The sequence below is a fragment of the Vicugna pacos genome, chromosome 3 (genome assembly GCF_048564905.1).
Source record: "Vicugna pacos chromosome 3, VicPac4, whole genome shotgun sequence".
Taxonomy (NCBI): domain Eukaryota; kingdom Metazoa; phylum Chordata; class Mammalia; order Artiodactyla; family Camelidae; genus Vicugna; species Vicugna pacos.
The window spans coordinates 86,839,713-86,862,493 of NC_132989.1; the positions used below are offsets into that span (position 1 = coordinate 86,839,713).

General features: G+C 37.2%; 1 protein-coding gene across 3 annotated transcripts in view; it reads right to left on the minus strand.

The window, feature by feature from the left end:
- The window catches only part of ITGA1 (integrin subunit alpha 1), a 150,138-nt gene that overhangs the window by 30,285 nt on the left and 97,072 nt on the right, over window positions 1-22,781 (minus strand). For all 3 annotated transcript variants that reach the window (XM_072958709.1, XM_006205982.4, XM_072958708.1), the window contains exons 10-17: window positions 21,047-21,120; window positions 20,218-20,362; window positions 13,831-13,973; window positions 10,748-10,891; window positions 9,350-9,607; window positions 6,734-6,864; window positions 2,918-3,084; window positions 1,408-1,544 (exon numbers count right to left, since the gene is read on the minus strand). In XM_072958709.1, the coding sequence (XP_072814810.1) occupies window positions 1,408-1,544; window positions 2,918-3,084; window positions 6,734-6,864; window positions 9,350-9,607; window positions 10,748-10,891; window positions 13,831-13,973; window positions 20,218-20,362; window positions 21,047-21,120 (1,199 nt within the window). The remainder of the gene's footprint in view (window positions 1-1,407; window positions 1,545-2,917; window positions 3,085-6,733; window positions 6,865-9,349; window positions 9,608-10,747; window positions 10,892-13,830; window positions 13,974-20,217; window positions 20,363-21,046; window positions 21,121-22,781) is intronic.

Here is a 22,781-nt window from a genome sequence, read left to right on the forward strand (position 1 = left end):
TAGAAAAACTGAGCCTCTAAGAGACTAAACCACTTTGTCAAAATTATTTGGAATGTGGGGAGGCTGGGATAGAAATTCCATCCTGGCTGACTCTAGAACAAATGCTAAAGTATCCATTAAAATCCGGAATTTTGGAAATTTTGAAACTAGTTCACTCTTTTTAAGACCAGTGCCTAGATAAAGCTAGATACTAATTTTTGGAGAAATACATACTACAGTGATTTTAGGTTGGAGGCACTGCCAAATCTGGTTTCATGCCTTTTCAAATTTTATACAAATTCTAACTCCTAGATATTGAGTTCTGATGAAGCAAATAGGAAAAGAACTCCATTTTAATTTTTTTTCTAATTATAGATTGATTTAATGTTGACAGAATAAGCTTAATTTGATATACGTCACAGGAAATACTGACTTGAAAATCACATGAATAAACACAGCATGTGTGACTTCCGTCACTTTCCTGCCCCAAACTACAATATTTTCAAAATATGGAACATGAATACATAAAGGTACAGAAAGAAGTCAGAGGCTGGGGGAAATAGGACGGATTCCTTTAAAATTCTAAGGTCAGGTGCAAATGCCTGTTACTAAAATCAGTGTTTTCTCAATATGTCCATTCTGCTTTGCTTTGCTTTTCTTCTCTTTTCTTTTCTTTTCTTTTCTTTTCTTTTCTTTTCTTTTCTTTTCTTTTCTTCTTCTTCTTCTTTTTTTTTTTTAGTATCATGTACATTTTAAGAAAATGTTTAAGAAACTCCTGCCCTTAATTGGGGATGTTCCCCCCCTATACAGTAACCCAATAAAATACTTTTAAAGTGGTTCAAACTGGCTTACCAGCCATCTCTAGAGATTAAAATTTTGCTTTCCAAGGATCCTTCATCCACTAAAATAGAAATTTAGGCATGCAAAGCCTACAGATGATAGAAAATACCAGATCTTTTCCCTTCAATTTAAAGTCAAAGAATGAAACACATAGTTCAATGGAGGAGAACAGACCCCAGAAAGCAAATGGCCCAAAAATCTCCCCTGAGGGCATTTGACCACTTATCCATAATTGGCAGAAAAGACCCACAAAAGTTCAGCGATGCTTTCAAGTTGAAAGAAGAAAATGAACGAATGGAAGAAATGAAAATATGAACAAAATGCAAGGTCTCTATCAATTGGTGCACTGTGCCTTTTACTGTTCCATAACATACAGAGGTCTGACAACACACACAGGAAGATGAAAGATAGTTTTATGACATTGGAAATTAGAAGATCAGACCTGTGGTTTTCTGATAATAGTGAGCAAAGTTTAATTCATGATATGCACTTTGGAATAAAACAATAAAATTGATCGACCTGAAAATAAGACATCTATATCTCATTCTCGATTTGAAATAAGGCAGCTATTATACATGATTTACTTGCCAACATGTAGAAGGAATGCTTAGTGCATTCTGATTCTCGAACTGTGATGTTTCTTTGAATCTTTCTCTCTTGAGTTCCAGAGAAAAAACTCCGTGATATCTGTCTTAGAGAATCTAGTGTGACACGGTACTGCATATCTATAAAAGTAAAAAAAAAAAAAATTGACAGAATTGTTTATTTGGGGTGATTTTCATATGATCCAGCTCATTAAATTAGTATTTAGAAAAATCTCCTGGGCAATCAGCCAAAAAAAAGTTATTCAGCATATCCACACTACCATAGTACAACGGGATTTTCAGTTAAGAAGGTAACCTCGAGGAACTCTGCAGAACTGCTTTCTGAGTTCACAAGGCTTTTAATGTTTAATTCCACTTATTTAAAATTGTATATGTATGTACACACACACACATCCCCTACATAGCACCTAATCTCTTGACCGTGTATAAGTGTACTGGGTTTCACTTTTTTTCTTTTTTTTTTTTAGTTTAGAAATGTTGGAACCCTGCTTAGAATATTGATTATGTTGTATTTCAAGAGATAAAAATATACATTAAGGGCATTTTAACCTATTTTATAAAAAATGTCATTTCAGATTGTGTTCAAAGGATATAATAAAATAAACTTAATAAATAAGTTTAATAAAATAAGCGTATCACGATAAGGAAAACATGCTAAACTTTATACTTTCTGTGAAGGCAACAATCTTTCTTGTTTGATTACTTAACTACTACATAAAAATAAGACTTAAAATGTTGCATATGAAAATATAAAGTATCATGTTGCATTCCTATGACTCACATATCTTCAAGTCATGGGTTTGTTGCAGATCATAAATACACACATATAGAGCAAACTAAGAAAAATAGATTTTAAGGATTAATGGTTTTTCTCATTCTGCTTATCCTGGGTTTGCAGAGTGAATTACTCTTTGGCAGCCAGTGGCCTTCATACTTTTGACTCCAACATGTTTTAGTATCATTAAAAACTGCTTTAGAGGTTGTAGAATGCAGGGAGGAGGGGGAGACCCAGGCTGACGTGATGCACCTGAGAACATAGACGGAATCTCTCAAAAACTAGGGTCACCTTCTAACTGGAGCAAAGGGAACTCAGGAAGGTCGGGGTGGTGAGACTTTCAGCTCCTCTGCAGCACCGGTCTTACTGGACAGACTCCAGCTTCCAACTCTGTCTCTGAATTCTCTCTCCCTCTCTCTCTCTCTCTTTAGCACTTGGTTGTTCAGAATAAATAGGAGAGGCAGAGGAGAGATATGGAATCCAACTATGGAAGGCCATCAAATATAAGCAGGTAGTTTTTGCTCCAGAATTTACTGGGCTCCATAACCTTTTCCTTCCACAGCAGAATTTTTTTTCAAGGCTCAACATGTTCACAGGGGCAAATGTGATGTGCAGATTCCTCTCATCGAGGTAATAAAATGTGATACTGGATTTCATCCTGCTGGAGCAAATATAATGTCCTCCTACCCTGAAGCCCTTCCACATATATGACACTTACCGGCTTCGTAAAGCACGTCTTCCTTGGATTTCAATTTCACATCAAAACACACGGTGGCATTTATGCATACTGTTTCCTTTCCCTCCACACGGCAGTTTTTCTTCTGAATATTCACTTTATTGGGTTCAAAATTCATGGTCACTTTAACTACAGCCACATCTCGGGACCTGCAAACACAGAAGCGATGGTGATTGCTCACACATTTCTACATTTGATGCCTGCCATCACTGGAGGATTGCGAAGTGGGCGCATCAGCGGGATTCTTCTCTGTGTGTAGGATGCTCTCAGGACTCCTTTCTCTGGTGAATCTTTGATACAGAAGAGATTGTATCTGATGTTCTGAACACACCCAGGTTGCTCTGGAACCACGTCAGGCTTTGGGTTCTGAAGGGTGGCAGAATATTTCACCCTAAAATATAGGACTTCAGGACATGCTACCCTCCCCAAAACACACTGCTCTGGCATATTGATGCTTTTGAGCTGCAGGCACTTAAAATACAACAGCTGCTGGGAGAGGCAGTTCAGAGTTTCTCCGACCTCCCTTACCAGCCTAAAGATAGAGCCTCCAAGAGGAACTCAGTTGTCATAGATCTCCTCCCCACGAGTTTCATCAACCAGGGAAGACTGACACTTATCACAAGAGAGGAGTCTGAAGTGGATGCCACACCCAGACAAACTTTGCTATAAACCATCTTAACTCCCATGCATTCTTTCAAGGGTCTATTCATCTTCCCTAAAAATCATTTACTCTCCCCTAAAAGGCCTATGTCCCCTACCCCTTTCCCTATTAAGATGGTTTTTATTCTAAGCTAGCTGGGGAGTCACTTATGTCCCCCAGGCATCTCCCATGTACACAGGAGGGATACGTGTTAATAAACTTCTGTTGTGTTGTTGTTGTTGTTGTTGTTGTTAATCTGTGTTTTTTTTACAAGGGTCTCAGCCAAGAATTCAGAAGGGTAGAGGGGAAATTATTTTTCATCCTCATACAATTCATAGGCCAAAGATGTGTTTTGCCCGTGATAGAAAAGAGGTGAAATCAAGTGGCCAGGTGCAGCCTCAGAATCCAAACCATATTTTCAGCACCTTCGAGTTTGTTCCCAATCTGGAAAGAGTTCAGAGGCCCCTGGACGACTTTTCTGCACTGTAACACTTGTCTGTTTTTCCTGTGGGTTCAGCCCTGCCCCTGCTTCTGGGAAGGAGGAGCAGATCAGCACCTGAAGCAAGGCAACACGCTCTTTCTAACTCACTTAAACTTGAAATTAACCTTCATAGCAAGACATACTATTATCTCTGTTTTATATGTGAGATAACCGAGGCTCTGAGAGATTAAGTATTTAACCTAAGGTCAAAAGCTGTCCAGAGTGTAAAACTGGGATTTAAACCCAGTTTTTTTAAAATTCCAAAGCCAAGAGCAGAGTAATCCAAAATTAGGCAAGAAGAGTGCATGGAGCCAGAGGCCGGTGCGTGAGAATCAATCTGCCTTGTAACCAGACTGGCTCTTTAGAGCTAGGTATCTTGTGAATACAAAGTTCCTTGCTTATGCTTTTGCATTTGAAAAGAAAAATTTTATTTTTCTTTTACAATGATTTACTCATAGAAAATATGGAAACACAGTGAAGGAAACAAAGGAAATACAAATCAGTTGTAATTCTGCTACTCAGCAATAATTACCATTCACACTAGTACACTAAGCACTTTTGTCTTTGCAGAAGAATATATATATATTCATATATATTCACATTTATATATATATATATATATACACACAGAGAGACCCATACACATACATGCATCCATACATATATATACACACACAGGCCCATATACATATGTAAACATACATACTTTAAAAACTTATAATATAATGAACAGCTTTCCAATATTTATATTCTTCTGTGAACATCATTTTTAATGGCAGTATACTGATCCAACACATGCCTGAACCATAATCTATTTACTCAGTTCCCTCTTATTGTATATTTAATTTTTTTAAAATAGTTATTACCTGCAGCATGTGATCCCACTCTAAAGATCATATATCTTTAACCACACATTATATGTTTAAAAAATTTTAGGAGGTAAATTCCTCGTTAAAAAGTATGAACATTTTAAGGCTTTTTAAACACCTTAGTGACAAATACCTGCTAATGGGTTTTAGTCGCTTTACCCTTTTGCCAGCAACAATGAGTGTGTCTAGTTCCCTGCTAGGAAGTCTGGCTCCTACAGGCATGAGGCTGCCTTGACCACTCCCCACCCCACAGCTCCTCTCTGCCCGGCACAGATCTTTATAGCTTTGATGACTCAGCCTGTCCCACAGAATGGGGCTTTCATTATCTGCTCTCTGAATGCTGGGCGGGCCTCTGTTTATCACCCGCCATCTATATCCACTCTCAGTCCCTCCTTAAGCATTGCAAATCTTGGTCTTCATGCTGCAGCGTGCTGGGTTAATCCATTTTGCTGGGTGATTACAGGGACCCAATTCTGTCACTTTGGCTCATTAATAATAAAGCCTTGATCAGAAGCAAGAAAGGCTCTGTTTTCAGAGCTTTGTAAGAAGCCCTTGAAACAAAACTGGAGAATAAAAATTGTCCTTAAAACATATATGTATATATTTAATATAAGAAGGTGAATACAATAAATATTTGTGAGTGAAGATTATCCTAATGAATTAATCCAGGATTAACAGTTCAAACAAAACCTAAATGTACTAAATGTACTCTTTGTTCCTGACACTGGGGACTTCTGGTTTGGATCCTTGCTTTGGGTGGGCCCCCCACAAAGTCACAGCCGTTGCTGCCCATATCCTTCCCTCCCAGGCATCACTGGTCAGTTTTCCTTGCCCTCTACTGTAAAGTTAAAAAAAAGTTTTTACCATAATGGTTACAATCTGTGTATAGTTTGGTGTACAATTTTTAGTTGACTATTAGTTCTTTAGCATTATCTTAAATTCTGATAAAGTCACCTATTTTCAAGTTTCTGTTGTCACCTCACAATTTTCTTTACTATCCTACATACATTTTTGGAAAAAGACCATCTGAATTGTATTAAACCAATGATTAATTTGAAAGAATCAACATGTGGACTTTCCATCAAGGGACATGATATCAATACATTATTTAAATTTACTAAATCCTTCCTTTATATGTCTTAACAAAGCTAGTAATATTTTTCAAAATTATCACATACATTTCTCATTAAGGTTATTCTTGATTTTTTTTTTAGTTATCTTTTCTTCAAACAGAACCCTTTTTCGAAATTGTATCTTTTTAACTGGTTCACAAGTTGGTTGTTAATGTTGTTAATTAATAGATTATTATTTTACTAATCAATCAAAACATTAATAAATGGCATTAATAAATGTATCTAACCATTGATGAAGGTTTTACAATTGACTGAAATTCATTGGGGATGTAGGCATTTTAAAGGCTGAGAAAAAGTATTATTGTAGATGCTTCTTTGCTCGACTAACAATATAAACACAATCAGACAATGATGCACACTTGTCTAACTCTATGTATTAGGTAAAATGAATGAAAAGTCAGTTACCCCTGAAAGCTCGTAAGCAACTTAAATTTAGGGAAACTTTCTTGTCTATATACCTCCTTTATGAGGCCCTCTTTTCCCCTATGACTCCCCCCAAACAGAATACTTATCTTAATGCCAGCCACATAATAGATACCGCAAATTAAGAGTTGATTCTACTCGTTCCTTTAATACGGTTTTTAAATTTTTAAGATGTATCAACTTTTCCATATTCCCAAACTGCATAATTTTTATCTGACTGGGGAGTTAATTGGGTGTTATTAAAATACTTACCAGAAGAGGGCAGCACCACCAAGGCCCCCAATAGTGACATCGGTCAGACCGTCACCATTTAAATCCATTTCTCCGTGGATAGACTGGCCAAAAAATTTCAGTGTCTCGCCATCTCCCCCTGATGGGATACGCTGTGAAAAATCCCAGCAGAGAGTTTTTATGTCAGAAGAGTCTCTTCAATAATAGTTTCAATTCTAAATCTGAGAACTTGGATTGGTTAACAATTAAAATCAGAGATCTTTTGGAAACCTGCCCAATAGGCCCCTCATGTGGAGACAAGAGGAATTACTCAGATATTCCCAAAGGATATTCTTTTTATAGTTCAGACAAAATCATTTCAGGGTTAGTGACACCAGAGAGAGGGGAAAAATTATATAACGTCATCTTGTCTAACCCTCAAGGAAAACATTATGAGTAATTGGCTCTGCTTTCTAGTTCCTGCCAAATTCAATGACACAGAGATACTTAAACGTACTGGAAACACACCCTACAAGCAAGAGAGGGAGTAGAAAATAGTCCTAGGGTCAACTGGAGGTTCACTGAACTTTGAAGCTGGGGATAAATAATACATTCCATAAAATACATTTTTCAATATGCAATCTTTACTGTCTGCCAGAAATGGTCCTGAAAGTCAAGAGCATAAGAGACTCAATTTCATTCACGTGTATCCACAATGTTGGGAAGGCACATGTGAACATGGAGTTCTCGAGGACTGAGTTGTGCCCCTTATCATGCACCATTAGTTTGACCACTGTACTTCCTGACTTAGCTTAGGTTCAAGCTGATAATATTTTAATAGAATGTGATGGCAGGGAGACTGGACTGATAGACCCTTCTAACCTTGGGATCTCCTTATCCTCCTGTTTTCCACTTAAATACCATAAAGTAAGAAGCCAGATAGGCCAAATGGAAACATTTTTCATGCTTAAATGTCTGTGGCTCATTGGAAAGAATTTCTTTATTTTTTCAGCAAAGAAATCAGGAGATATCTGCGCCATGGCTTCTGGAGGACTTGATTCAGTGTGATTCTGGATCATTCCATATACAAACAGCACCTTTAGTTACCATGGAAATGAATGAGCAAATGCTCACATATCCTTGGGAAAGCATTCTGCCAATAACTAAACAAACTCAACTCTAATATTCTTTTCTGTTGTTGCTTAAAGCTGCATCTTGATTTACCACCATTTTACAAAATTAATTGCCTATGAAAATCTATTCTGTTTATTAATGATTTAAAAATTCTTCTTTTGTCTACTGCAAATGCCACTCCATTAAATTTGAAGGAGTGAAACTGAATGAATAAAGCGGTAAAACACAAGAAAGAAACTCCTTTCTCTGGTTCCCAGTTCCATCACACCCCAGTAGTTAATACTGTCTGTTTTTAGTTAAGAAATACCATGAAGATTTTTAACAGAAAAAAATTACTTATTAAGTGGTTAGGAGTGTTGTTACTGAAATACACCCTTTATTTTGTTGTTTCATTAGTAATGTCATTATACTTTATGAAAAATTAAGTACAACTTCACAAGACATGAATAGATTTTCAGAATTCTATTGACTACAGAACCAAAGAGAACAGTCAAATGTGAAAAGAAATAATTGATGTTCTCGTTCTCTTCTCATGTTATACAAGCTGGAAAAGTAATGAATTCTATTTTATTTGTAAGTAGTTTTTCAGTGTTTAATTAACTATGGTTACTTAAAAACAGACAGTTACACTAGAAGAATTCCTTTAAACTCTCTTTTTGTATAATGCATGAATCACTTCTGTAAGCTGATATTTTTCTCGTGTAGGAAAAAATGGTATTTGTAGATTAGAGCCATTAGCTGACAATAAATGTAAAACAAGAACAATAGAAACCCCTGCAGGTTAAGCTTAATTATTCAGATTTTCTTCCAAGAGGGATTACTTGTGAGAAAATTATAAACCTTCAGAAACCCACGTTTAATGAAGAAAATTTACCAATTTAATTCATAAACATAAGCTTAATATGATTTTATTATAACAACATAGGCATTGGATATAAAAACAGTAATTTCTCCTTTATTGGCTAAATCATATAATTACTGTTCTCTCATTCAGAAAGTGGTACCCTCTGTTTAGGATCAGACACTGTAGATGTTAAATAGCATTATTAAAAAGTGTTCTTTAATTTTGCTTTTTTACCATTTCAAAGGCTTAGATCATGGAGACAAGGCAAGTAACAACAGGAAAAAAAAGACTAGGCAAAAGAATAAAATACAAGTAATTCTTCTACAAAGAAAACTTAGGAGAGAATTAGAAATCCAGTTTCCCAGTAGAGTCAGAAGAAAAAAGTTAAATAACTCAATGAAGCAAGACAGGTGATGCCTGGCATTGAATCCACTTATCACTTAAGGGCAAGAATCACAGAAGTGGAAATATATATATATAAAAATATATATATATAATATATATAAATTTATATTTATAGTAATAAACCAGCATTACCTCTATAAATAATAAAACTTTAAAAAACCCATACACTGTTACTGACTACATGACAATATACCGTTGTTGTATTGCAGTGACATCCATTCCTGCTACACTAAAATAACAAATGAATAAAAGAATCTGTAGGTTTGACTTCTTACTTGTGCGTATTCTTTCCTTATGGTCTTGCCACTCCCATGATAAATGTACACGGCTCCCCCGTGATCATCTTCCAGGGGGGCTCCTATCACAACGTCATTAAATCCATCAAGGTTGAGGTCTTTCACAGCAGCAATAGCTGTTCCGAAACGAGCCCCGCATGGCTCATTTTTGTTTTCCTTGGTGCATGAATTGTGCTTCGGAGATGAACAGCAAGTCTGCTTAATGGGTTCCAGGCTCATTTGATATTCAAACGTTGTCTGGAAGAAAGATAAACAGGATACTTATGGATTTCTATCATTACTACAGCCGAGTGGAGTTTTTAAGTACCTACTAAATCAATGCTATTAGAAACCATTTGTACTTCAACGGTAAAGTTTGTAAAATTTCTTAAAAAGTATGCCTAGCTGAGAGCAAAGTTAGAGATTTCAAAAAACAGACTGTAGAAGTGTGGGAAAGACAACATACTGAGGATTTTAACGATTCTCTTTTTAATGTAACCGAGTGAGTATATAAGTCACAGCAGCTTTTTAAAGCTGCTGCACTGGATTTTTAAACCCTCAGGTTGTGTCACTATCCTTTCTTCACCCATTATTGTGCTTTTTGGAAAAATCTCTATGTATTTTCTCCTATAAAGGACAGAAAGTACTAGCAATGACGAACAGGAACACACTTTCTTGGGAAAAAAGGGGAAAGTAACAGAGGACCAAAAAAGTTGACAGGAAGAAGCAAAAATATGATAGGGAGAAAGATATGTAATTTATGATTTAAAATAATTAATAAGGGAGAGGCTCTAAGAACTTAACAAACTAGATAGACACATCCTGACTTTGCTGTAAACAGCAAACAATTCTTTTAATGAAGAAATCAAGAATTATTTCACTTAGCAAATGATGCCTAAAGGTAGGATCAGAAAAACCAGGTCTCATTCTAGCCCAGTGAAGTATTCCAAAGACCGTAGCAGGTCGCTCAAAGTGTCTTAGTGTCATTGCCTACAATTCACTGCTTCTCCACAATCTCTCCCCCTGCCTCCTTCACACACACACACACACACACAAAGCTTTAAATGTTAACATTACCCACCTCTAGGCCAGAGCTCATGAATGTTTGCCTTGTGAGTTTATTTAGCAATTTAACACCATTTATTTACCTTTATTTCATATAATCTGTACCCAAAGTTCACATTTACAAGCAGAAAATGTCTAGTGTTTTGAAATACTTTGCTAGAATTCTAAATGTTTGTTTAGAGACTGAGGGGTTAGTGGGGTTGATTGGCCCTGAAAGCCTCTTTCCTCCTTTTTCCGAAGTGAGTGAAGAAAATTAGAACAACATAATTAATTGAAATTTTAAGAAAGGAAGAGGTTTCCCTAGGTCTCCACCAAACTCACAGTGACCATTACCTGGTTCAGAGCGTACACGTACACTTTTCCCTGTTCCTCCTTCTCTGTTCCCATGTACATGGGGGCTCCAACCAGAAGAATGTCAGTATTAGAATCTTTATCAATGTCAATTGTTGTTAAAACGCTGCCAAAGTAGGAACCGATCTAGGATATGAAACAAAGCAGAACAAAACAGTGTGCACATCAGAAATTCTCAAGGAAGCTAAAAACCTCCGTTTCTATAGCTTATACCAATCCAGAAGAGTCTCTGAGATTCAGATGACAAAGGAAATGAAATACAGAAACGGATGCTACCTGAGAGCTCTTTACTGGCTCTTAGGCTAATGAGTCTCGGTCAGGCCCATCCCTGAGGATGAGTGGCTGCCACAGATTCTGTAGCCTGAGAACATGAGAAGTGATTTCCTTTGGATTTCACCCAAACCTCTCTTCTCCACAAATCAGAAAAGATCAGAAATAAGATAATGACTTTTAAAGAAAATAAATGAAATAAACAACAGAAGGCATTCCCAAATGGCTTCAGTACATGTTTAAATACAGTAAGGTGAAAGGATGAAATTAAATACATCGTGAGGAATTGAACTGTCTCGGAGGAACGGGGCAGCACACTTCATCTTAGAGTCTTAGAAGACTGTGTACTCAGTGATATGGCTAAGTCTTGTCCCAGCAGCTATGAAAGACAGAGAAATATAAAAAGATGGATTGCAGGGGGACCATCCCCTTGTAAGATTGTATTTCCTCTTTTAAATATAAGGATGAATTTTAAAAGGGAAATCCAGGAGATCTGTGCAATAACTTTCCCAAGTATCAACCTGCGTTTGATATTTGATTCTCTTGAAAATTTTCTCATTGAAACTTCTTGTCTTGGCTTCCATGATTTTACTTTTGTTCTCCTGATTCTGCCATGATATCACAGCCCACCCTTTCTTTTCATTTTGCTGGCTCCTTTCTCTCCTTCTGTCCCCTAGGTTTTGGCTTCCCCTGAGTTCAGACCTCTCACCTTAGATGACCAGCTCTTCCCAAACATTTCTGTTATCTCAAATGGCAAATTTCACTCCACCCTCCTTCTCAGGACTCCAGTTCCACATTCCTACACATTGCTAGACATTTAGACAGATGCTCCATATTGATTTTTCTCACAGGCTTATGAAGGGTTTAGAAGGTCTAATTAATTAATTAACTACAAACAAAATGTTGGCAGATCTGGCATTGTTGGACTTTCATTTCTACACAGCAATAGTCACCGGGAGCTGAGTGGGAGCTGAGCCTTTAGATGGACCACAAGCTGCCCAGGCCATGGCTCCCACCCCCCATCGTCTTCTATCCAGCAGCTTTTTTATTTGCTTTACCCACTCTCTACTTGCAACCATTTGAATTTGTGTTCCCTGTGACAGAAAACATGTCTAAAACCACTTTTAAAAATACCACTTTAAAAAAATAACTCAACTGCCTGAGATGCTGGCATTCTAATCATAGTGCCATCTTTCTCCCAGATTCCCAGGCTTCAAATCAAATCATTCATTATTTAAATCATTTGTGATTCTCTCTTCAAATGTTCATAAGCACTTTTAAAATGAAATTCTATGTTTCCTGCCTTATAGACAATTAATAGAGTGATAACTCATTTGGAGACCTAAGGTGTCATCCAAATGCTTCATTTAACGGTCTTGCCAGTTCTTCCTTATTCATGTCTGCCACAGACCTTCCTTTTCCATTTTTATTGTTGATATGTCATCTCAGGTCTTCTCGCCTTATCCTTGAGCTCCAAAAAGAGCCTTTTGTTGTTGTTGTTGATGCATTTTCTGGTTATAAATGTGGGCAAAGGGCTAATAACACCCTTGCACCTGGTAAATGAGAATCTGACCTTTGGCTTACTCTGACTCTGGTCCCCTGGAAATATGAGGGAAGGATTTCAACTATGGTACTTAGTAACACTGAATGTGGTAAAAATAACCTCACTGGCTCACTGCACTTGGTGGAACTTCAAATACTGGATGGAGATAAACTATGCTGGGCTTCCTAGAATGCAGTGACTCCTGTGACTGCATGCTCTTAGCAGGACTGCTAGAAGCTGTGTCTGTGGTGCTATTGTAAAGATGATGGCTCCTGTGGGGCTTTAAAGCTAGAGCAGCTCCTGTACCTGCCCGAAGTGTCTGTCTCTTGGCACCTAGGCGGTCCTGTTGTAGGGCTGCACGGCTTCAGCCAGGGCTAATGGAGGCGTGGAGGCTGGTGCTGCCCTGCCCTTCCGAGTGGTTTGCATGTGTGTGTCTAGAATATTCAGTGAAGCTGAAGAATGCCCCCACCAGTGAGGACTGTAGAATAGTTAATAAATTCTCATTCTAGAACACCTGTAAAACACAGAAAACTATGCATAAAGTAATAAAAATTGTCCAAATGATCACAATTTAATAATAACCAACAATACCATAGGTATTTCTTTCGGTTTAAAAAAATAGTTATATATACACTTATGTTTGCACATTGCATATATGATTTCTTAAATTACTTTTAATATTCCATATTATCTAATGAGACTTCTCTGATTTTACATGTTATAGATTACTTCCCATCACCTCCAGGAGAAAAATCCAAATTCTTTAGACTGCCATTCAAAACCTCACCCAATGGGGGCCCACTTCTTTTTCACTGGCTCTTGGCCTGCTCTTCCTACCTGTCTACACTCTGTCTTTCACCTAGCCCACACTTTAGCTCGTATTAAGACTTCCTGTACCAATCCTTGCTTAAAAAGGAATCTTTCCACCTTCTGAATTTATTGTCTGTGGCACTGGCACCTTCATGCTTCTTAATGTTTTAGATTTCTTTTTTTGATATGTATTTGTACGTCTGTATCTACATCAATATCTACACACCGTACCTCTGCCTCCTTCCGGCTGAAATGTTCCTGAGGCCAAAGATGGAGACAATTTACATGCCTCCAGGGAAACTAACGCAGGGCCCTGTTCACAGCGGATGGTGTATGTGGGGGGGGGCTGTGTTTTTTTTTTTTTTTAAGTTGAGGACTGTAGACAGTTAAATTTACAAACAGTATGAATGGATTAGTTGAAAACAATAATTTTGAAGCGTACCTGTTCTCCACTGAGTGTCTGGAGAATGCTGATGTCTCCATCTTCCATCCTGTAGATGATGACCTGGCCTGTATGATTGTATCGCGGCTGTCCGGCAAGGTAGAGCACATCTCCAGGGACAGTGGCAGAGTTTACTGTGTAACCTAACAAAAGAGAGACACCAGGTGTACTCGCTGGCCCCTTGGAGTGTGCACGGAATAAGTTAAGCTCCATTTTAAACGGTAGGGAATCATTTTTCTGTGTTTATATGGACTTTTCTCTCTCTCTTTTTTTTAAATATATAGTTTAATGCAGATAAGTTTGTTTTGGTAGGAGCTTTTAGTGTGCTCCCTGATAATCTACCCTAACTGCTTTGTCCTCAAAAGGTATTTTTCCCTAACCTCAGTTTTTCATTATTTTAAAGGCATTAGTGATATAACAACAACAGAAAACACACACACACACACACACACACAAACTCTTGTAGTCTCAATTTACTCCTTTGTACCAAATCAATTGTATTTCATTTGGATCCATGTGTTTGTACTATACAAATTGATAATTGATCATTTTATACAGTTGGAATCACAGTAAATGTAAACCTCTTCTGTACTGCTGCCTAGTTTTTTAATTGTAACGTTAAATGGTTGAAGCTTATTTCTCTGAGTTAAGGTATGAATACATTCTGTTTATACTGCAAGACCATTCCCTGATGGAATGGTGGAATTTAGGTGGTTTTTAAATTTTTTGGCATTACACTTAAGCCTGCAAAGACATCATCGAGCATTTAATTTGTTTTCTTTCTTTTGGATTTTTTTGACGATAAATTTCAAGGAACAGATTACTAGGTCAAATTTTAATGGTTCTTACAGTATATGGCAAATTGTTTCCAGAACATTTATACTAGCATGTATACTATTCCATGAACAGCCATCTAAGAGAGTAGTTTCACCAAACTCTCACAAACATTAGGTATCATTACTACAATTTAAATTTGTGGATGTTCTGATGGATGTTAAACAATCTACCAATATCACCTTCCTGTGACTGAGATTTTCATTTGCTTAATTAAAAGTGAGCTTGAATAGCTTTTCATCTTTAATCATTCCTCTTTTTAATAAGGGTTTCATGCCCTTTAAAAATTTAAAGTATGTCTTTAAGGAAGATTATTATTAATTTTTGAGTGAAGAATTAAACATTCTTTGTATCTCCAGAGAATAGAGCTAAATCAATAGATAAAAATTACCACATGCAGATTTCAACTCTACAAGAGGAAGAAATGTTCCAATAACCAGAGTTGACCATCACTGGAGCAGAGGGCAAATTATTTTTCAAAATGCCACAGAACAGCATTTCTTACTGAGAAAATGACTATATTGATAATTTACTTACCAAGTATATTTTACCATAAGACAACAGTTCCACTTTCCTATAAAACTTTTAAAAAGACACAGAGGTTTTGTACTAAAATATGTTTATCCTTACAAGTGCTAAAGGAACACAATTCCTCAGCCATATTTTCCTTCATGAATATTTTTCTCACATTTTCATTTCTTCATCCATCTTAGAGCTTTTAAAAAAAACACTATACATAATAGACTATAAATTTAATAGTTTAGTATTAATAGTATTAATTTAATAATTTAACTGTAAATAGACTATTATTTTTAAACATGTAATATGTTATATTTTTATGTTACTAACCACAATATTGTTGAAAAAACAAAAACTTTACGATCAAGTTTATAACATAAATAAAACGGAGGAGAATATGCAAAACAAAGGCTGCTTTATTTCATGTTGCTACTAAGAAATATGAACAAGGGAATGGGATGAGTTTAGGATACATTGATTTGCTTTTTTTTGCAACTTTCAGAGCTATGAATGCAAACTGATAAAAGAATCTTTAAAAAATAAGTTGAAAACTATGTTTGAGGCTTGGAGTTGTGTGATTATTTAACTCACTTTGATGAGTCACACTCCATAACTAAAACTATTAGACGAACTCTTCACAGGGGCAGAAACAACCAGTGAGGCAGTCCTGGCTGAAGCTCTGGCGTCCAAAGACAGTGAAGAGGGATTGAGAAGGGGGTCCCAGGAAAGTCGAGTTTTAGTAAAAGGAAAATCATTATAAAGATTTAAAAGCTTAACATCACTTTCTGAAAAAGAAAGGCACACATTTGAAGAGAAAGAAAAGTTGCTGGTGTAGCTGTGTGTGTGGATTTATAAAGAGTGACTCCTGTCGGCTCTCGTGAGAAAACTGCGAGGATCTGGTGAGGTAATGGGAAACAGGTATGATCCGTCTGAATCTCATGCGTTTGCCTCACGTCTGTACTTTTTCTTTGGCGTTAGTCAGGCGTGATTAGCAAACTGTGGGTGGGGGAGGCAGGGAACACAATTTTATCAACTGGATTGTTACAGCAAAACCACCTGCTAAGCACATATGGGCAGAAAGCCGTCACTGGGTTACAGAAAGATGGGTGCATGACTACCCAAAGGGAGGTTCCACAGCTTCAATTACTACTTCTTTCTGATCACTAGTGGTTAGGTTGGGATTTTTTACAGACTATCTATTTCTTACTTTGTTTCCTCCATATGAATTTTCATAGTCTAACAACTTGCAGTCCACACAGATTTCAGGTGAACACGTTCAATCTCTTCTTAGTTTGTGACCCACGTGAGGAAACATTTTGAAAACCTACTTTTAGATTTAGAATAATATTTAGGGGGAAAAAGCTGTTTTTCTCTCCTGAATTCTTTCTTTCTTCCTGTCCTCTCTTTCTATTTTGAAATAAATCTTACATATATTTGACTTTATTTATGTTGGCAAAATGTCTAATGCAGTGACCTGTGACTAAGCTAATGAAATGAGTTCTGAAACAGAAAAAAAAAATCATCTTAGCACCCTGTAGACAACACACCTCCAAATTTCCTTTTCTGGAAAGAGAAGAATCATATAAATACTGTGGTCAGGATTGAAGGGTCTATTAATTTTATCTTGCTTGCAGCAATATCTTTAAGTCTTGAGTTCTCTGAGTCTGCTTTAAGGAAACCATTAACCCAAATATTTTTAAAATAATAGACTTAGGGTTCTTTAAGGCTATTTGTTTTTAAGGAATTTAATCACTTTGTCATCATTCAGAATATCAAAAATATTCTAGTGTTATTTATCAAATAACATTATTATTTAATATTTTATTAAATGTGCTGTTAAAATGTGTGAACTTCCTTAGAGTAGTGACAATGTCACTCACATCTTTGTGGACTTCACACAGTGTCTTTAATGTTGTAAATATTCAGTACTAATTAGTAGCAGTATTAATGTCAGCTACTGTTAGTATTTTATGTAATATACTTGTATTAGTCTATTGCAGCTGTAACAAATTATCACAAATTTGGTGGCTTAAAACATCACAAATTTTTTTATCTTATAAAGTTGGAAGTCAGACCTAGGTCTTCCTGGCTAAAATCACAGCGTTGGCAGGGCTGGGGTCTTTCCAGAGGCTCTAAAAGGGAGTCCATTTCCTTGCCCATGGTACCTTCTAGAGACCACTCACATTCCGTGGCTTGTGGCTCCCCTTCTCCATCTTTAAAGCCAACAATATTGCATCTCTATGACCATTTTTCTATAGTTCTATCTTCTGGCCACAAATAGTAGATCTTCTCTGATTTAGGAGCCCATGTGATGAGACTGGGCCCAGCCAGGATATCCCAGGATAATCTCATCTCAAGATGCTTAACTTAATCACACCTGCAAGGTCCCTTTTGACATATAAGATCTGGGTCTGGGGATAAGGACATGGACATCTTTGGGGTCATTATTCTGCCTCTCAGACTACTAATAAGAGGAATGTTTATTATATAACATCACATAATAGTGCAATAACAGGCAGCACCTATTGAGTGTTGACTGTCTATCGAGCATAACACTAAATACTTTATAGGTATTATTTAATTTTATATTCATAACAATCCAAATATACATATAATATATTATAAATAATTACTATATTTATGTAAAATACTTTTTTTAGACATAAGCAAGTTGAGGCTTTGAGAAATAACGTAATTTGCCTAAAGTCATAGCCAGGAGCAAGTCAGAAAACAAACTCAAGTCTCCATGACCTCAGAGTATCTCTGACTGACTGTACGTCCAGTGCCCTAATCACTTCAAGTCTTCAGTATCATGGGATCAGCAGCTTTATAATTTTTATTTTTATGGTTTCATAATGTACCATCAACATTTACTTAACTAGTCCTATACTTCTGGACATTTAGGATATGCCATTTATCCCAATGTCATAAATAATAGTACAATTAAAACAATTGCTCCCATGGCATTTTTTAATTGGATTTTTTTCCCTTAGGTTAGATCCTCAGAAGTAAAAAATTTAGGTCAATGTGGTGTAAACATTTTTATGGCTCTGGATAAACATTGTCAAATGACTTTCCTAGAAAGTAACACTAATGTATATGCCACCATTACATATGAGAATTAGCGTCCTCTGATTCTTCTATCTAGGACGGAAAGAAGCCTCAGGCAAAACTGGTCCTTGATTTCAAGGTGTTTCACGTAGAGCAGTCTTATGGAATCTTAGAACATGAAGACCCTTTAGAAGCCACCTAACCTAACCTCCTGTCCTCTTTTTACACATTCTATGTCATAGCACATATTATACTGATAGTAATTGCTTGGTTCAGTATTGTCTCTCACCCAAAAAGGTAAGCTTCATCAAGGCAGGGATAGATACCTCTTATTTATCTTGTTATTCTCATTTTATAACTCAGTGTTTGGCACACTGCAGGTTCTCACTATCTATAAGTGCTTTCTTGATCAACCCAGAATCAGGCATTTTTGGTACTGCAAAATGAACACTGGAATAAGAATTGAGACCCAGATTCTAGTTTCATACCTGCCACAGGTAGCTGTGATGCAACATTTATATTTCTCTATTTCTTAATTGGGAAAATTAGATGCTTACTATATGCTTTCTAATATTTCTTTAAATGATAAAACTCAATATGAATTTTAATGGCAACCCCTTAATTTTTACATCATAATCCTTCAAATATTTAAAAGACATGCAGTGTACATTTTGTTTTCTAACCATCAATTTCTTCAGGTTTGGTGAGGAGAATGATGGGTAGATGGGGACTGTTTCCAGATCTGTATCTTGTAGATAATTTTTTACTGGCAATCCTAGTTTGGCATTTTCTTTTATAATGTGTAATGCTTAGGACAATGCTTAGAATACTTTAGCTGCTCCTTGCTTAGGGCAGAATGAAATAGGACTTTTATGAGAAATAGACTAGACTTTCATTAGCACATTTCAACATGTCTTAAGGGGTTTTAGCATTCACGTTATACCTGCTGCTTCCTGCTGTATTTTTAATTATCTAAACTCAGACTTTTCATTCTTCTTAAATCCTGCTGACGCTACAGCTTTAATACATGCCCTTGAATAAGATGCGTGGACGTGCTAGTAAACACCTGCCACCTTCTTCGTAAAACAGAAGAAAGCTGGGATAGAGAGAGAAAAAGACTCACCCCTCCCAGGACAGAAAGATCACAGAAAGGAATCCAAACATGCTAAAGTATGACCACTGCACGGTCTTTGTTTTCTTTACCCCTGCACCCCCAGCACCGAAAACGATTCCTTGTGCGGGACAGGTGCCCCCTAAATATTTGTTGAGTGAATGGGGGGGCTAGGAAACCAAATCCTGGGGGTCCTTTCTAACCTAGACTCTCCCAACTGTTTACTGAAATCATCTAGTGATAGAAGAGTCCCCTGGCCACCCCCAGCCGGGCACAGATCCAGAATAAAGTGACATCAGACACACACCTCCTCGTTCTAGACAAGCCTTTGGAAAATCGTTACATCATTGGGTTTAAGCTCATGTGCCTGATTGTGAACAGAAGTATTGAAGAAGAAGCCATATGACAAAATAGATGAAAAGTTTACTTCCCAAAATTAAGACCCATAGAAAGGAACAAAAGATAGAGGATATTTAAAAGAATATGGGAGCCTAATCTTCAGGATATAGGCTGAGTTAAGGTTTCTTTTCCTAACTCTGCTTCCTGTCCACTCGACCTGAAGCACTTCTTGTAGTTAACGAGAATGTCAGACAGAGAGGCCTCAAAAAGTGCAATTATCAGTCCAAATCATTCCCAGCACTAGACAGCCCCTCCGAGAAATGCTCTCCCATGTTCTGTTGTTTTTACTAAGGCTACTCAGAGGTCTGGAAACTTTCACGGGTCCTGGAAAACATCTAACCCTTAGAAATGATCTCTCTTACATGGTTGTATATAGGTATGCTTATAAAAATATGAGAAAATTAAGCTAAGAAAATTTTAAAAACACAAAAATGTGAAAAAGCAACTTTCTATCCATGACATCCAAACTTTACCTAAGTAAGAAGCAAGAGGTTCATTCTTCTTCGTAGACTCAACATTAAAGGTGGTGTTTTGGGGAATTAGGATTTGATTAGCCTTCTGCATGACGACTGTTCCATTCCAATCGTAGGCTCCCACAGCTCCAAGCATGACCCAGTCCTTATATCCAAATAGAGAAAACAACATTTAACAAAAGTAGTAAGAGCAAACACTTACATAGCATTAATACAATAGGTACTCTTCAAAGTGCTTTACATATATTAATTCGTATAATTATCACAATGACCCTTTGGGCTAGATGCCATGATTTTCACCCCTATTTTACAGAAAAGGAAACTGAGGCAGAGCAAATAAAGTATCCTAGGTTATACAGTACAACTGCACATTGAAATGTCAGTATTCCTGTGCAGGGACCATGGTACCTTTTCTTCCGTCAACTACAAGGGATATCTTTTCTAATCTTGCCTTTTTGCCTTGTGGATGCTAAGAATCTGGGTCTTGAACATGGCGTTCCAGCAAGACCCTTGGGTACCTCAACACTGAAAAAAATATACATTTTATATTTTTAGCCACTATATTAAATTAAATATTTATTTAGCTAGATGTAGATTTACAGAAAGCAGACCTTACACTGTCTGATTTGCAATTATCAGTACAATATAGTGAGCTGTGTAACATAACATTTTTTCCTAACAAGACGCTTATGAAATAGTGTTTGCCTATTTGGACTGGAAACAAGTGAACTGCAAGTTGTGCTTATAATGCTGATACCTTGGTATTGGGTTTGGGAAAGGAAATCTCAAACAAAAAGATACTTTATTTTCTACCAACTGGGTGACGTACCTGTGAATAATGAGCACTGAAGCCCGTCTGAGACATTTCCATCTCAAAAGAAGCGGCTGACTGGTCAGCTGTAGCTGTAATGTAGAAGAATTGCCTTAAGCACATTGCTGATTTACAGAAGACAGAAACCTGGTACAGTCTGTGGTCTCTACCAACCAGAACTTCTAGCATCTTTAGGACCTTTTTAGCCACACATTTCTCAACCCCAAATTCCTAGGTAGCGCTGGGCTGGGTGGAGACACGGAAGGTTAGCAGAAGGGCTGAGGTTCACATTCTTGACCGCTCGCTTCCCCACTCTTGCTGGAGGACTTGAGACATCTATCCATGCTTCTGTTCTTCTCTAGTGGGCTTGTGTAGGCTCGTCCTCTGGTGCTTTGGATCCACGTGGTTGAAAGCTCTGTGCTTACCCTCACTCCTGACACGTTAGGCTAAACTTACCTGATAAGTCACAGGACTGACAACAGTTGATTCACAGATTTAAATAGGTTTCTTGACTCTACCAGCCTCACCCATATTTCCTGCCATCTTTCCTCTTAGAATTGCATTGTTTGATAGAGGGTTTAGGGATTCTGGGTTTGTATTTGCTCTAATGTCTGGCTGTGGGTATCACTTCCAGAACAGGAGGGGACTTTCCGACAGGGCTCTGGGACACATGGCCATTCCAATCACACATTTTTAAAAGATTCTGTACCCTCATTGAAGCTCTTTACTGACACACAGAGCTAATCCACAGTATTCTATGGGAGTGTGCTACCTGCAAAATATTTACCAACCCAAAGTCACAAGCTCCCGAGGGGATTAAGGGAATGTTGATTTATTTACTTTTGGAGGGAGTTACTGATTTATTTGGCCTTGCCAATAAGTTAAAACTAGCACATACTTTTAAGAGAGTCAAACTGCTCTTTCATCGAAGCGTGACAGCAATCAAACTTGTGAAATCAAACTTATTTACTTGTTATTTACTGGCATCAGTTTGTTAACAAATACATCAGTAATTGACTTTTTATAGGACTAGATTAAATGGGGGAAATCAATCAAACATTCAAATACATTATTTTAATCTCACATACAAAGTGCACTTTAGCTTTAATTTAGACTTTAATTTTATGTCCACAGTGCTTTCAGGTGCTTTGCCATTTGTCTCTGAAAGATCAATTATGAGAATGCAGTAGTAGAGACCTATGTATTTCCAGCACCTTCCCCTGCTGCTTTTCTGTTTACAACTGAGAACAGAGAGAAGGACATTCTGTGAAACCCTGCCTGCTGAATCTGCACAACGACAAAAGACACTGCATCCCTGATACTCCTCGCTGGACTTGTTCCTGGGTGTTGCAATAACTACTGTAATCTGTGTGCAGCTTCTGGTGAGGAATTTCAGCATTTCTCCCAGTACGTGATGGGAAAGGGAGACACTAGATCATTTTCTGAGTTCATCGGGCAAAGAGCTGGCCTGCTTACCTCACTAGGTGGCACTGTCCTTCGAAAAGCATGATTTTCATAATTGCTGCTATTTGCCATCTAAAGATAAATGTTGCTAGGAAATGGAGATTTCCTAAGTAACAAAGAAATGAAGCCCTTCCTGACCTCATTATGTAAAATGTCAGAAACGGGCTAGTCAAAACACTGTTCGAGTTGGCCCTAAAACTGCAGCAATGAAGATATGGGAGACATTTTTAATCTGTGGAGTTTCTTATAAGATACTTTGGTTTTTAAATATGAAGACTTCTTGGAATAT